Source organism: Uranotaenia lowii, chromosome 3 (assembly GCF_029784155.1).
Source record: "Uranotaenia lowii strain MFRU-FL chromosome 3, ASM2978415v1, whole genome shotgun sequence".
Lineage (NCBI taxonomy): Eukaryota > Metazoa > Arthropoda > Insecta > Diptera > Culicidae > Uranotaenia > Uranotaenia lowii.
In genome coordinates, this window is record NC_073693.1 from 54,424,455 (window position 1) to 54,441,714 (window position 17,260).

Consider the following 17,260-nt stretch of genomic DNA (forward strand, 5'->3'; position numbering starts at 1 on the left):
CATCCACACGCTGCGACGTCGTTTGTTTAATTCTGCTTAAATCTTCAATTTCTTTTTCTGTCCAACGTGCTGACTGAAATAGTTGCTGCTCCGAAAAACTGGGTCCCATTAGTTGCAAACTTATTGAGAGACCTCGTTTCGAAAGCCGAATTGGTAGGGACAGTAATGGAATGCCACCCATACGGTTGGATACAAAAATCCTGCACAGCGCACTGGTCTCGATTATTATTACTCCGAAAAAAATCCTTGAAGCTTTACTCAAGGTTGTGGGAGTCAGTAAAATGTTTACTACATGGAATGCACAATCAAAATTTTCAGAAAGCAATCGTCGGACTTGAAGGGCTTTTCGGAAATATTTCATGGAATTAGTTTTTGCGCAATAAAAAAAGTTTCCGCTTAGCGTTCGTTTGTTTGATTCTGCTTAAAACGGTAGAATTTTTTCAGTGCATGTTTGATCTCACCCCTTTCTAGTGAGCAAATTTGGTGATTTTGTCGGTCCCGACGGCAACGGCCCTATTTTGCTCACCTTCATACTAACCCCCGGTGCGGTATGGAAGTGATCAAACTCGTGAGCATTTTCACTTTGCTCGCGATTGCTGCGGATGCCCTAAGAGCAAACGCACCAATACGAGAGTACACACAAAATTTCTGTGGCCGAAAATTAGCAAAATTTTGCTCAAATTTGACCAGCTAAGTTTTTAGCAATCAATTTAGCAAAAAAAAATTACTGGAATTTTAGCAAAATAGTCCAAAGTGTCCGGACTAAATTTTTACTTATTTTTCAGCAATAAAAATTATTGTTTGCTGAAATTTTAGCAATAATTTTTTTATCCCAAAAATTACTAGAATTTTAGTTATTTTTCAAGCCCTTGTTTCTTTTGGTTTGTGATATTAATGTTTAAATAAAAAATTCTAATATTTTGTTATCTTTTTATTCTCCACCATTTTACTCCGCACAATTCTTCATCGTGTCAACCAGGTTCATCCACCGACCGAATAATAAACAAGTGGTTAACCAGCTTACTCGATAACTGACCCGCTTTAATGGTTTGCATTCGGTGATAAATCTGAAAAAAATAAATCATTTTATTCATTTATATGCATGAATTTTTTTTTTATGTTTTTTTTTTATTTCTGATCAGCTGGAATTTTAACATAGATACTTAAAATTCAAATCGAAAGCAGATTGAAATTACATTTTCTGATTTCAAATTAAGTTTGGAGATTGAGAATGAGGCATCTATTTAATTTATCAGGTAGCAATTTTAGATTCAGTTTTCAGAGTTCAGAGTAAGAGTTAGAATAAAAATGCCTTTATTCAATTTAATGCCTTCTTTCAGAACATGAAGAAATTAGAATTCTTTTTAAAATTTCGAATGCTTTTTTAACACACAGATTAAGTTAAACAGTTTATAAATACAATAACAAAAGTAAGTCACTTGGGGATAAGGAATGAAATTTTGTAAATATGCAAAAGAATCCGATTTCGGAATACTATTTCAGAAATGAATAATTAAACAAAATTTTACCTGCTAATCGATGTCTTATATAAGAATCTTAGGAGATTAACAAACTTCACGGTCCTCCCCTCTTATTCAACGATTTTTTGATTGGAGACACTTTTTCCCACTGGTTGCGGTCAGTTACAACTTCCCGGATGCCTTTCTGAAAAAAGAAAATAATTAGAGAATTTTGCATAAATTGGTAAAGATGTAAAAAAAAATACATCATTTGGTAGTGCTCGTTCCAGAACCATCTTCATACAAGTCTTTGTTCTGATAGGTTTGTCCCAATCGACATAATAACCAAAAGAGCAGCTCTGGTCAAATTCAAATTTTTGGCCCTACTTTGCTGGCAACGAGAACGGGCCAGCGATTCTGTCATCAATGCTCACACCTTCAGTCTCGAGTTATTCAACTTCCGACTGCCAACCTTTAGACAATCGTTGTGAGTTTTCAGAAGCCTGTGATGTGCCATCGGAATGGCCAATAACTTTCTTCGTCCTCAGCTAAAATAAAATTTTGTTTTAAGTTAAATAGGTTTAAATTTTGTTTAGTTTAAATTACCCACTTACCGAGCAAACTCAGGTAGAATGTTCTGCCCTATAAATTGATTCGCTTCCGTGAACAGCATCAACGTTGCCGGAACTAAAGCGCTGGTTGATCAATCGAGCAGCCCCCATCCAGCGGAGGAATTCGATGTATAGGTTCAACTCTTTCGTATTTCGCGCCACGCCAGCTGTGTTATGGACTCTTCCGCGGGAGGTCATCACAACTAAATAGTTGGCCGGCACTCACAGGAAGTTTTTGTCAACACCCGTCCAGATGGAATTTCGGAGCGGCCTGGGATGAACGCACCGGGAACACCAAACAGAACCACAGCAATTCCACCCGCACGCACAGATCAGCAATGTTGACATCGTTGGTTGGTGCGAGTTCTGGAACAAGTTAATCAATGGAATTTTATCTTCCTCCAACAAAATTCGCGTAAAAGGAAAACAAAACTTTGATTTTTTCTCGCTTCGAAATTGCGACCGACTGGACGACATGCAGAAAAAAAACGACTGCGGTTTAAGTACAGACTATTAGTTCGAGTCCATGCTAATATAATTGCTCAATTTAGTAGCAAAGGGTTTTTTTTACTCAAATTGAGCAAAAGCCATGACAATTTGGGAAAATGCTAACTGAGCAGTAAAAATTTTTTTTTGCTAACGGAAAGTAACGGCTCATTTTTGCTAAGTGGAGCCTCGAAAGTTTTGTGTGTATACGCGGCCCGATTTTGCTCATTTCAGCGGACCGATTTTGGTATACACACTCTTTCGCGCACCGGGTGGAAGCATATTATTTTTAAATTGTGCATTGCACTGAGAAAACTTTAACAGAAAATATTAAATTAAATTTACTGATCGAATAAATTTTCGGAGTCGATAGTTTTTTCGCTTCAATTTCGGTTATTATCATTTTTATTAATTATTAATTATTATTATGCATAGCGATTGTTGGAGGTTATTCGACGGGTTAACTGCTATCCGTTATGTGACGCCAAAGTCGACATGCTGGTTGAAGATGCCATACAGCAGCAACAGGGCCACGCAGTTTCGAGCGACCAGCAACCGGGTCAGGTTGCGGATGCAGCTAGAACTTAAGTGAATTCTGTGCAGTGTCAGCCGGAATCATCCGAAATTCAGCGGAACTTGCGCGAAATATGCCAGCTGCTGTGGAGTTCCACGATCAAACAGGAGGTTTTCCGCCGCTGGTCCAAGACTTTGGCTTCAGTGAGTCGGAACCGTTTTCCCTGGTGCAGCGCAGCGAGACGCGAGGATTGTATGCGTCATTGCCCCGGTTCAAACTTATCTGCTAAAGATGCTGCTCATGGCCCCGGTCAGACAGTGAAGTTTTTTTTTCTATCTGCTGCCTATACTTTTCCAACCTGTACGGAGGGTAGAAAAAAATTTAAAAAAAATAAATTTTCGCTAAATAAACAGTTTTTTCACTTACCTGCATTGCTTACGTTGTTGTTACTCGATGCTGGTCAATTGCAAGTTCTGCACTGTTCAAAATTATGCTAATTCCGACGACCCACTCGGCTGCGAAGAACAAACCCTGGGCCACCGATTCCGAGGGCCTAAATTTTCACCTCTTTCGACCCAGCACAGAATACTTCCAAAATGGCTCTATATAATTTTCGACACATTTCCGATCCCCCCGCGAACAAAATTCCGTCCGCACGTTCGAACGAATCAAAAGAAAAGCCACAATTGCTTAATTAATCAACAAATTGTTTACCAAAATTACAAAATTTTAATAAACATCGTTTGTTGAACTTAGCCTTAAATGGTAGATTTTTTTCAGTGCATGTTTGCTCTCGCCCCTTTCTAGTGAGCAAATTTGGTGATTTTGTCGGTCCCGACGGCAACGGCCCTATTTTGCTCACCCACATACTAACCCCCGGTGCGGTTTAAAAGTGATCAAACGCGTGAGCATTTTCACTATACTCGCGATTGCTGCGGATGCCCTAATGATAGCAATTCTCGCGTGAGCTTTCATTACGTCGAATGAAACAAAATTTGAAAAACTGAGATATTCACTAAAAAAGCTTCATTATAACATTATCTACCTATGTGATTGATAAAACAATCAATTTAAACCCTTTTAATATGTAAAATTTAAGACTTCCAAAATGACGAATGAAACAAAACCTTGATTGCCAATTTCAATGTTGCTTACGTCCCTTCTTCCAAACCAAAGGACTGAAGCAACTGTCAAATCACATACAAACGGACCGTACCGACTTTTTGGAACCAGAACGTCAGTTCCCCTTTGATTTCAATGGCATTTTGGAACCAAAACGTCAGTGCGGTACTGAAATGTCAGTTCGGCAATTTCCTTCTCTTTCAGCCCCTTGTTCCAAACGGCGAATGTGCAGAGGAAGAAAAACCTAGCACATTCGCTATGGATTCCATGAGCAAACAAGAGTATACAGGTAGAGGTTTTCAGAATATCAACCTGGCAATGAATATTATTTCAGATTCTTCTTTTCAAGCGTTCTTAAATCGATACTCAAGAAGGCTTTCGAACGCTGTAAAATAATGCAGCAAGGAAAAGAAACCGAACAGCAGCAGTACAGCAGCAAACCCAACAACTAACTGCATCAGGCTGAGCGGCAGCAGCCTGCTGCTGTTAGCCACCCAATCACCCGATTCACACTTTTATTACGCATTCACTAATAAATTTACCGCTGCACTCGACAACTCAATAAGTTAACATTCACTATGCCGAGAAAATTGAAAATTTACCGGTAATTGCCTCAGAAACATTTGGGCGTAAGTGCAAATTGAACGAATCAAAAGACGAATGAGACAAATTTCCCCTCCAGCTGGTCGGCAACAGAAAGCTGATCAGCAGCAGCGAGCTGGTTTGACCGATGGCGCACCCGATTCACATATTTCATTATGCATTTACTCACAAATTTACCGCTACACTAGATATTTCACCTATTAAACAGCCACTACGCCGAGAAAATTGAAATTTTCCCATAGTATTTGCATCAGAAACATTTGGGCGTAAGTGCAAGTTGAACGAATCAAAGGACGAAAGAAAAGAGACGAATGAAACAAATTTCCCCTCCAAACGACGAATGTGTTAAGACGTATGAACGATTTATGTTTGAATATGTCGTATGTTCCTATATGATTAAAAAATAGCTCTAAAAATTGCAAAAATTAAATTCATAATGTGGAATATCTGACACAATTAGTGTCCATGAAAATTGCGTATTTTTTGAAGGGTTATCGGCGAAGGAATGAAAATTGGATTTGAAAAACACTCTTCAAATTTCAGAAGCGTTTTTCTCGGTTCGGTGTTTCTGTTTCATTCGACGTAATGAAAGCTCACGCGAGAATTATTGTAATGCCCCTTTAAAATTAATCGCCCGATTTCGTTCAGTGTAGTGTTTGTGAGACATCGATCGCCCTCATCGAAGTTCGATGCCCGCATCTCGAATGACCGGCTCTGTTGTGTTTACAATCGATTGTTTTGAAATTCCTTCTTAAATTTATTATTCAACTGATGAACAAGTGAAATGCGATGTTTGCTTCAGATTCTGTAGAAAACTTCATCGCGACGCGTGTAAAGTAAAAGTGCGGATAAAATAGTGAAGAATTGAGAAATTGAAGCTATGTGTCGTTACCAATTCCAAAATGGCGGAGGTTTAAAAATTTGAACTGAGTTTCCGGTTCGGATCACTTCCGTTGAATCACGAGATTTAAAACGGGAAAACCTGGTAAAGGAAAGCTTGGTAAGTTACATTCAGGATAATCTCAACAATCTATTCCCCGTATGCAATGAAAATCAAACGATATTTGTTTTTTTCTTTTTCGTTTAATCGTATTTTATTGGACTGATTTCACATCGGTACAACTTTTTGTTCATATACCTACCCAACAGGATAAATATTTTCAAAAAAATCTTTGTTTCTCATTTGCTTGTTACTTAAAAAAATCACACCACCTGTTTGTTTGTTTTTCAAAAAAAAAATCGTGTTACAATCGAACGCCGTTAACTGATGGAAATTCCAGCAACCGGTTTGCTCTTTCCTTGATCCTGAAGTTTCTGTATTAATCTTCTATACCTAAGGTTCCGTTCATCCGAAACTTAACCCACTTGGCTTACACAAATGCACTCAAATGATTGTTGGGGGTTCTGATTCATTTTTTCAGATTTAGGTATTAATATTTTTGTTGAGAAATGGTGTGGCTTTTTGTTTGATTTTCAACATTAAACGATATCCGAACGGCATCGGCTAATATTGAACATGTTTGAGCAATATATTAACAGTATGAATTGGTTTTCTGTTGTCTATTGTTATGCTTTCCTGTAGCTAAAATATATGTATAAGCTTGCGATCCGTTTTGACGGTATTATTTCATACTACGAGTACTTAGAGCGCCGAGAAGTTTGCACATCGATAAGACTTTTTAAGTAAATTCGCTACATACATAGTTTTGCATTTTACAATTTTCTCCATTATGCAAAGGATTTTACAGGTAAATCTTTTCCACAACGGGCAGAACAAATCTATCATATGGTTTACTTGTTGCTGTTTTTTTCGCAGACATTTTCTATTGCATATTTTGGAATACGACACGTAAATCATTCATTATAATGACATTTGCAAATACCGTTCACACTTTTCTACGTTCATACAATACATTGCATTCTATCTTTGAAACGACTTAGTCGACAAACCAAAAGGGGAAAATTTTGTACCTTGCGGTTGCAGAATTAATATTTCCGAATATTAGTCGAACATTAACAATAACTTGTCTGCTAGAAAGTAAATTTTGCAGTTGGAAATTATTAAACAAATGCTGAAATTCAAATTTCCACAAGGTCAGACTCTATTTATCTAATCTCTTTCAATTATTTCAACATCTATTAAACGTTTTGTTCGGCATTTCATTTGATTTTTTCTCTCTTTAGGTATCATGATTTGCACTCTGTTGTCACATAACTGTTTATGTGGCTATTTTTTATCTGATTTCTGTTAATGTTTTTTTTTTCTATTTCTTCTTATATAACTGTATTTGGAGTCAATATTGGATTCATATAATTATCATCCGCCATATTTAGCGTAATATAGCAAAGGAAATCTTACAAATATTCGATTGTTTCAAGCTTCGTAAACTATCATTTAAAACTTCAATGGAAAATTTCCATGATTATTTTGTTTTTCGTTTGATGATACCTGTTATAGTAAAAGATAGTTTTCTGTCTTTTACTATTGTAAGATGCTTTTGCTATATTACGTTAGATTGGCTGTTTTACTTTTTCCGCACCCTTTGGCTCTTTGTTGTAAAATTTGAAAATTTTGTTTGTGCACAATAGTTGTACTGCATCTTCGAGTGTTTTGCAGTTTCGCTAACTGAACAATTACAATCCTTTTAAAGAAGAGAGTTATTTCTTAATTTATTGTAATTTTTTTTATTTTATCTTTTTAGACCAATGAACTTTTATTTTGTTATATCGCCAACTAGGTTCTTTGATAAGTTTGCAAATTTATCTTTCATCCACTTTGTCAAAATGCGATGGAACTCAAAAATTCGAAACTGTTGTGTGCTCTCAATTTCAATAAAAGAAAACTATTGTGCACTTGCAAAATATCCTTCAGGTTTATTAGCAATAATTAATCAACTTTTAAGACTTTGTTCGCTACGTAAAATACTTTGTGTGTGTGTTTTTTTTTATTTTCTTTGTTATAAAATCTTCATTTTGATCTACCAACAAACTAATTCTAGCATCGTATTCTCTTGGAGAAGAGAAGTTGTTCAATCAACAAAAAAATAATACTAACCTAAATTATAGTGTAGTATAGTATAATATTATATTATGTCGTCCAATTTTTGGGTTCATACATTCAAATGTTTTTTTCTGTTTAATCAAATATCCACACGCACTCAAAAATTTAGCCTAAAATCTTATGTTGTTTTTTACTTTAGTCCTAAGAGAATCGCACGCTGGAAAAAAATGTTTGATCCACCATGCTACACACCACAACTGCAGCGTAAAATTTCGCTCTGGCATGGAATTGGGAGCCCATCCAGACCCAGGTCCTTACTCGTAATTTACGTGGTGTTTGCACTGGCAGTACAGGTTACGCAACGGCGAATCTGTATAACCCAAACTGGAATAGGGTCGACTCAGTCCGCTGGCACCGAGTGCGGCCGCACTGCCGGCAATCAGTCCGGTAGCCCCGATGGCATTGATACCGCTGAGCGATCCAATGGATCCCAAAAACGATGCCAGAGATAACGTACCGCCGGAACTACTTCCGAGGCTTGATCCCTGAAGAAACACTGGTTGCTGCTGATGGTCACGATTCCGATTGCCAACCGTTGTGGCGCTTGTGTCGTCGCGGTTTTCCTTATCATTGCTAATTGCTATATCGTTAAATATTAAACGTCGACCATCACAGCCTGCGAGTGGGGGAAGTGGATGAGAGTGTCCTTGCTGCTTGGTATGATACGCACCCGATGTAGCGTTTGTAGTGGTTGTACTGATCGAACACCCCAGAAGGGCATTCTCAGATTGGTCATTCTGTCGTCGGGTGTCGACGGTTGGCTTTGTGCGTAGTGACGAAAATGATAGTGATTTTCTGCTAGGAAAAGACGCTGTCTGGTGATCCTCGATAGAAGGACCATCGCAGGAATGGGAAATTTGTGGCGAATACAAACTAGAACAGGAAGGGTCGAACGTACAAGTAGAAGTACAACATGCGCTTGTCGGGTTTTGCGATGCCGGTTGTGGTCCGTCATCGATGATACTGCTAAGACTGCTTCTAGCGATATTTCTAGCGTGACTACTAACTCTAACAGCACTAAAATGATTACGGCGACCGGTGAGACGACGATTATTACCAAGACTGGCCGTAAGCCGTCAGACGGTCAACTTTGGCAAACCGTCACCGTCGGCATCTGCCACCCCCGCTGAAGTTGGGTTGGCCTGGTCCAGCAGAGACCCTAGAATGGAAAATTGGTGTTATTTTTTCTGTTCTTAAATGTTTCGTTTTGTTATGTGAGGTACTAACCAGTTTCAACATCATTTCCGCTACGAGAACTTCTTTGGCGACACAAAAAGGGTGAAGGTGTGGGTGACGATGGTGGATTCTGGAACGAAAAATGAGGAAATTTTTAAAATTGAGGTAAAATTTTGGTAAAAAGTAACAAATATTCAACGTAATATAAACTACCTAAGTAAATTATCCTAAAAGGTAATTTAAAAAATGATTAAATTAATAACCCAGTAGAGAAACCCTTCAGGTGCTAGTTCTACCATGATGATAATTCAACATTCTTCACAACCGGTAGCAATCTCTCGAAATGAGGTAAGACCCTAAACTGTGCTTTGTATTGGAATATCTAGATTGAGATTTTGAGAGCTTAATCAGTCTTGGTAACAAAAATCGTCCACCCTCAAAATGATACGTTGCGTTGCGTTTATTCATTCGGTTGAAATTACCGAATCCGAAGAAGCTCTCGAGTTCAAGAAAACGAGAAGACCGTACCACGCTTGGAGTAGACTGACCATATAAGGGGTACGCTGCATGCGGATGAAAGATAACTCTATCTTCGAGGGGGTATCTTTGTAGGGTCTTTTCCTATGGCTGAAACTTTGGAGATAACACTCGGAACATTCCCGCAGTGGACATCGTAGGGGAAGGACTATTTTAGTGACAGGGAATACCCGCGGAGTATATTCGATTCGAGAAGGATGACGTCCTTGATCGGAAAATATCCGAGTCGTTGCGTAAAGTTATGAGCATGTGGTGTTATAGGCGCGAGTCCAGGTTGAGCGACTTTTGTGGAGTCGTCGAGAGGTGAGGTACGATGCTCCGCTGTAGGTGGCTTCGTTCATGAGTATAACCGTGGAACCCATAGGATTGCCAGCTAACCGGGCAACCGGGGAAAAAATCATGAAAAGTTTTCATTTTTCATACAAAGCTATTGAATTCTAAAGTTTATTCATTTCATTGTAACTGTTTATTTTCTCAGAAGCTTTACATTAACACATTGCTTAGTTACGTACTTCAGGGTGAGTCCAACATCCATGATTTTGAAAATAATAGAGAAGATTCTTGACGAGTACATTAAATCGTAGTAACCCGACATACTCTAAAATAAAATCTAGAAAAGACTCTAGAGACATCGACATCACACACTACAATCGAAACAGCTATGAAAAAATGAGGATGCCACTCGGCATTTGTTGACTGAACTATTTAATGGCAAGATGCCAAATCCGGCCAAAACAGTACGGAACAATCGTGTTTCTTCAGGAAAGGCAGCAGACGTTTATTCAAACACTCTTTCACGTAAATTTCTTGGTTGACAGTCCCGTAAGCTATGAAAATGCTGCTTTTTAAGCCACAGGTACAGATGGCTTGCCAAACCAGATATTTCTTCGCGAACTTTGACAGTTTCATGTGCTTGAAAATATCTGCTACCTTTTCCCTTCCTTTTGCCGTATAAAACTCCTTTCCCGGAAGCTGCTTGTAGTCGGCTTTGACGTAGGTTTCGTCATCCATTACCACGCAGTCTAACTTCGTAAGCATAGTCATGTACAGCCTCCGGGATCGCACTTTGGCCGTCGTATTTTGTTTATCATCGCGATTTGGAGTCACTACCTTCTTGTAAGTCTATAGTCCGGTTCGTTTTTTGGCTCGATGCACGGTTGTAGATACACCCAGCTTATTTGCGGCATCTCGGAGAGAGAAGTTTGGGTTTCGCTTGAAACTACCGGCAACTTTCTTTGTCGTCTCAGCGGCTTCCGGTTTTCGATTTCCCCCCGATCCAGACTTCCTGGCTGTCGACAAACGTTCCCCAAACACTTTAATTACATTTGTAACGGTTGATTTGGCAACTTTTAGCGATTTTGCCAGCTTTGCGTGCGAGTAGCTCAGATTTTCGCGATGCGCGAGCAATATTTTGATAGGACGGCATTTTGACAATTGAAGAGTGAATTCCAAAATCAAAATAGGAGCAACATTCTACACACACAACCACCTTCAAAATGAGGGGTGTTCAGGTTTTTTAAATGCAAAATTGAAAGAAATACGTCAAGTTGATATTGACCAAATTTTGACCGTATCACCCTTTAGCTCTTGATACTATAACCAATAAACACCAGCTTTGTGATCAAACTCGTTCGGTTAATAAATTTTATTGTTGAATCTAAAGTTAAAAGCCGTTTTAATTTTTCACTACTTTTCCTCGGATCCACCCATTTCGTTCTGCCTCATTAACAACAATCACAAGATCTCCCGGTGCTATTTCCTTAGAATCCTGGAACCACTTCGTCCTTCTCGTAAGCGTTGGCAAATATTCCCGGATCCATCGTTTCCAAAACTGGTCCACGGCGTGGTTAAGAAGGTTCCAGTTATTACGATGCGAAGTTCTGTCGTCAATTAACCTTCTCGGGGTCTGAGTAACGCCATTTGAGCTTAACATCAAGAAGTGATTTGGCGTCAAAGCTTCCTGGAGTTCGTGGTCTACCGGAATAAATGTAAGAGGACGTGAGTTCACTATTCCTTCGGCTTCTCTAACTATTGTCCGAAACGTTTCTTCGTCAGGATTCTTTGTCATCTGCATGGCGCTTAGTGCTGCTTTGACGGAGCGCACCATTCTCTCCCATACTCCGCCCATATGTGGCGCTAAGGGAGGGTTGAAGATCCATCTGGTGTCCGTGTTTGTGAAACATTCGGCCAAGTTTCCTGCGTCTATTTCTCGGGACAGCTCGTTGCTAGCGCCCAAAAAATTTGTCCCATTATCGCTGTAAATTTCTTTTGGCGATCCTTTCTGCACTATAAACCGTCTTATTGCCATCTTGCATGATTCTGTATTGAGAGAATGGACGACTTCTAGGTGTACTGCCCGTATCGTCATACAGGTAAATAGTGCGATCCACCTCTTGACGAGAGCTCGTCCAATTTTAATATAAAACGGACCACAGTAATCTAGACCTGTAAAGGAGAAAGGTCTTGAATACGCTTGTAATCTCGCTTCGGGCAATGGTGCCATCCTCGGAATAGCCGGCCTCGCCTTTTTCACCCGACAGTGAGAACATGTTTTCGCCACCTTATTCACTACTGACCTCAGATTCGAAATATGAAATCTTTGTCTAATCTCGTTTACCACCGTTTCTGCGTTGCTGTGCAAAAACCGTCGGTGATACCAATCTACGAGAAGTCTTGTTCCAGCATGGTTGGACGGAAGTATTATGGGATACCTTACATCGAAAGACGCGTACGATGCAGCTACAATGCGACTTTCCAAACGAATTACTCCATGGGCATCCAGACACGGCGATAATCTGAACAATTGGCTACTAGTTGGCAGTTGAACCCTTCTAGTTTTCGTTAACTGCGCTGCCTCAAGCTCTTTAAGTTCCCTCGGATACGCTTCCTGCTGAATCCATCGAAATATAGTGGCTTCCGCTTTGATAAGCTCGTCTTGTGTTAGCGGACCACTTGGTACCTCTCCAGTTCTCTTGACGCGTAGATGATTGTAGTAACGATAAACTTGTCCTATGGCACGCCAAAGCCGCATCCACTTAGAGGAACAATCCCATTCAACCATTCGCAATCCTTTTTCTTCAATGTGTACGAAACATTTCTGCAATTCTTCAGTAGTATCCACTTCCGATACGGCATCCGCCGGCCACGCATCTTCGTTTTCCAAGAGAAATTCCGGACCTCTGAACCATCGACTTTCTGGGGAGAAATTTGGATGTTTACCCCACTTCGTTGCGTCATCGGCTACATTCAGCTTGGACGGTATCCATCTCCAATCCTCTGCACGTGTCGTAGTAAGTATTTCGCCGACCCGGACACCTACAAATTTTGTGTACCTTCGCTGATCTGAGTTGAGCCATGCGAGCACCGTTTTTGAGTCACTCCAGAAAGTAGTTTTGCTGATGATTAAACGATGTGATTCTATAATCGAGTTTTGCATACGCGATCCAATAACGGCTGCTTGCAACTCTAAACGTGGGATGGATAAAACTTTCAAGGGAGCCACTTTGGCTTTACCTGCAACGAGTGAGCATTGAACTCTTCCTCCGATTTTGACGCGCATGTAGGCCACGCATGCGTAAGCGCTATCGCTAGCGTCGCAGAAAATATGCAGCTGTACTTCCTCCAGCTGATCTGTAGTGCAATTCGGAAAATAGCTCCTGTTAATGCGTACATCACCCAGTCTGGCAAAGTAGTTGGCCCACAACTGCCATTTTTCGTTGATTTCTTTCGGGATTTTCTCGTCCCAATCAGTTTTTGCCCGCCAAATATCTTGGATTATAATTTTTCCATGCACTACGAAGAATGACAACAATCCTAAAGGGTCAAATAAGGACATAACAGTTCGTAGCACTTCCCGTTTTGTTGGTCGTAATGGTTCTAATTGCATCGAGGTACGGTAAGTGAAGACATCCAGTTTAGGTTTCCAATACATCCCCAAGACACGTTCCATAGAGTTGCAGTCCAGACTCAGCATTTTTTCCTCCTTCCCGTCGGAAGCGCCGACCCGTTTGAGGAACTCCGTGGAATTTGACAGCCAATTGTGTAGTTGAAACCCTCCTTTTGAGTGCACTAACTTTACTTCCAGCGCCAGCTTAACTGCCAGTTCCACCGTATCCGCGCTGTCTAACCAATCGTCCATATAGTGGCGCGTCCTGATCGCCTCCGCCGCATCGGGATATTCTCGTTCATGTTCAGTTGCGTTGAGGCTCATAACATATTGAGCCGAGCAGGGCGAGCACGTGGATCCAAATGTGGCAACATCCATTATATAAACTTTCGGCAGATCCCGCGCATTCTCCCGCCACAACAACCTCTGGCAGTCGCGATCCTCTCGTCGTATCCTCACTTGGTGGAACATCTCCTTGATGTCGGCACATATGGCTACCGCTCGTTCGCGAAATCCAAAGAGAATTCGAGGCAAGGAGCTCAGAAGGTCAGGCCCTTTCATCAACACCGAGTTCAATGAAATACCGTCCACCTTAGCAGCGGCATCGCAAAATATACGGATTTTGGACGGCTTCTTTGGGTTGATTACTATACCTAAGGGTAAATACCACGTTTTCCTAGGGTCTGCTCTTTGTAACTCTTCGTTCGACGCTTCGTGTATGTAGTTCTTGTCAACGTATTCTTTCATTTGTCGCCGAACACTCTCAGCAACAACTGGATCGCTGGCCATTCGTCTTTCTAGACACTGCAGCCTGCGTTCGGCCATCACCCTGCTGTCCGGAAATTCAAAATGGTCGTATTTGAAAATCAATCCTGTTTCAAACCTATCGGCAATTCTTCTCGTCGTTTGTTGCATGATCTGGTTCGCTCGTTGATTTTCTCGTGATTCCAGATGTTCTGTTGCGGTTATTCCCAGGGAATCAATCCTAAGGTATTGTTCGACCAACTCGTGTAAGGATTTACTCTGCTCACATTCGCACATATGAAAAAATCCAGCTTCGGACGATCCGAATTCCGATGCTCCATAAACCGTCCATCCCAGGCGACATTTTGCTGCTATCGGATCCCCTATTGCTCCTTCTCGAATTTTTTGCGTTGCCGCTACGTACAGATTATCATTACCGATCAGAATCTTCGGTATGGCGTTCTTGTAACTCTGAATCGGTAATCCTTGAAGATGTGGGTACTTTTGAATCAACTCCTGTCCCCGGATGGTCTGCTTGGGCAGGTTTAAACACTTCACCGTCCTAACCTCCTTCAATTTGTAATGTTGTCCTGGATTAGAGTTGCCACATATATCTAATGAGACTCGTTTAGAATTCTTTTCGTTCCGTCGTATATTTGCGGTCCATTGTAGACATAGCGGTGCTTTTTCTCCTTCTACCTCTAGCTGTTTAACGACTTCCTCTTCTACCAGCGTCAACGAAGATCCTTCATCCAAAAATGCAAACACCTCTACAGATCGTCCATTTCCGAACAACGTTACCGGTATGATTCGGAACAACGTCGTATGCTCCGCATGATGATGGTTTGCAACTGCTCCAGTCGCCTTGGGTTCTGATCCGTCATTCGGTTTTTCGTGCAGTGAAGGATGGTGTTTTTGTTTACACTCATCGATCCCACACTGCTTCGCAGCCTTACACGGTCTGCTTCCGTGGCAATTGAGACAGCTACTGCACATATTAAGCTCCCTTACCTTCCTCCACCTATCAGCGACGTTCAGTTCCACGAATTTCGGGCAATTTTTGACTCTATGCTCAGGGTCCCGACAGATAAAGCAAACTGGAATAACGTTTTTCCTTACTCGTTCAACCTCAACCTTCATTTGGTGGTCAGCGATACGATTATTCGAGACGTGGGACATAACAGCACCAGCGGATGTCCTCATATCAACGACTTCTTCTGATTCTGAATCGGATTCCACCTCAGCATGCGCACCGAAGAAATTCTGCTCCCTCATTTTATCCTTTCGTCCGGTTCTCTGAATAGGTTTGGAGCTCATATTGTCACGATTTACCGACACATTGGAAATGCCTTTTACGATGCCGCCCAAATATGTGCAGAAAGTCGGTAAGTCGGCTGTCCCTACTTTTTCAATATACATGCCCCATTCCATTTGAAAATTTGGTGGCAGCTTCTCAACCAATTCAAACAGTAACGTTGGGTTGTTCAGATGTTGATCCGCTAGTGCCAGGTGACAGCATAGATTTTGAACAGCTAACCCGAAGTTGACTAATGTTTCCAGTTTATCGGCTCTTGGGGCAGGCACTTGCTTAGCTTTCTGTAGCAACCTATAGATCAAAATCTCTGGTTTACCATAAAGAGTCTCTAGCGTACTGATGATCGAGGGTACTGCGTCTGGCATCATGAGTCGACTGCATACTGCTTCATAGGCGGAACCTTTTAGACATCGTTGTAGTCTCATAAGATTTTCTGTGTCGTCGAATCCACAGGCTTCTGAAGTCATACGGAAAGTACGAATGAAGAGCGGCCAATCTTCGGGATTCCCGCTAAAAATCGGCAAATCTTTCGTCAATATTTGTCGAGATAATAACTGCTTCTTCGTAGGGCACACTTCAAAACTTATCGGTCCATTCGCACCATTAACACTTCCACCTTCGTCAACACGGGTAGCAGGTGCACCACCAATTGATCCATATTGCGGGTTGCCGTCATACACAGCCGCTGAAGTGCTGGCATTAGCCCATGCCACTTTTGACAAACCGGAAAAGCTTTCCGCGCGATTGGGAGATAACTCCGATGGATAGTTGAAACCTCGCCCATTTGGCGGAACAAAGGAAATATTTTTAAATTGCTCTACAATTTGACTTTCGTCTTTGTTCAATTCTGAGGGACCTATCTTTCGTCCTGATCTGTTTATTTCCATTTGATTGGACCAGCTATTGGCGTGTACAGGAACTTTACTTTGGAAAAACTTTGACAATTCAGAGACCCTATTGTTTGCTGTGTGTGCTAATCTACCTCTCGGTTCAGCTTTATTAGCTAGCTCCTGACTTCTTGGCTCTCGCAAAGTGGATTGGAAACCCAACGGAGGTAGTCCCTTGCGCCACTCTTCTACCTTATTTATCCCACTTTGAGCGGATTTCCTACTCCTGGTTTCACTTACGGCGTCTTCCTCGTCCTCCAGTGCCTGTAGCTTCTTTTTCATAAATTCTTCCTCCAGTTGAAGTTGTCGTCGTTCGAATTGAGCCTCTTTTTCCAGACGTTCCTGCTCGCGTCGCCTTGCATCATCTCGACGTTCGAAATCGAGCTGCTTTTCACGCAGCGTTTTTTCCGCCTCGAGTCGTTGAAGGGTTAACCGAGCTCTGGTTTTAGATGACGTTATCGAATTGTGGGTCAAAGCTCTTGTTGGTACGATCGTCTCTCCCCTAGGAGTAGCAGGCTCGGGTCTCGAATCCATAACCGTAGCCTTTTGGCACGCCGGGCACGTGAAACTACGTTCACTGATGCTTTCTCCAACGCCTACGCACGCATAGTGCCACCAAGTGTCACAGTGATCACATTGGACCATTCCATCGTTGTCCGGTGCAGTACAAGCCGAGCAACTTCCGACCTTACCGTCCGGGAGCACGTTGTCCATTGGTTTTCCTTCCATTTTCAAGAAATTTCTTTTAGTTTGTTGAGGGAGAATTGTGATACGTCTTTTGAGCGTCGAACACCGTCACTTCGTAGTGTATCTTTAGCTAAAAGCTATTAATATTTCGTTATTAATATAGAAATTCAG

The 17,260-nt window shown here is 41.2% G+C and overlaps 1 protein-coding gene and 1 long non-coding RNA gene across 2 annotated transcripts; both read right to left on the minus strand.

Moving 5' to 3' along the window:
* Nucleotides 1-843: 843 nt before the first annotated feature.
* LOC129758048 (uncharacterized) lies at nucleotides 844-2,524 on the minus strand. Its single transcript, XR_008739875.1, has 4 exons — nucleotides 2,075-2,524; nucleotides 1,727-2,008; nucleotides 1,530-1,665; nucleotides 844-1,067 (listed from the first exon to the last, which is right to left on the minus strand). It is a non-coding gene; the product is annotated as an uncharacterized LOC129758048 (long non-coding RNA).
* Nucleotides 2,525-8,876: 6,352 nt separating this feature from the next.
* On the minus strand, nucleotides 8,877-17,214 carry LOC129752952 (uncharacterized). The gene is made up of 2 exons (XM_055748744.1): nucleotides 9,085-17,214; nucleotides 8,877-9,016 (listed from the first exon to the last, which is right to left on the minus strand). The coding sequence occupies exon 1, from the start codon at nucleotides 17,129-17,131 to the stop codon at nucleotides 11,246-11,248; it is 5,886 nt and encodes a 1,961-aa protein (XP_055604719.1). The 5' UTR covers nucleotides 17,132-17,214; the 3' UTR covers nucleotides 8,877-9,016; nucleotides 9,085-11,245.
* Between the last annotated feature and the right edge of the window lie 46 nt (nucleotides 17,215-17,260).

Coding starts and splice junctions, on each gene's coding strand:
- LOC129752952 (XM_055748744.1), bottom strand. CDS start 17,131: ATGGAAGGAAAACCAATGGACAACGTGCTCCCGGACGGTAAGGTCGGA.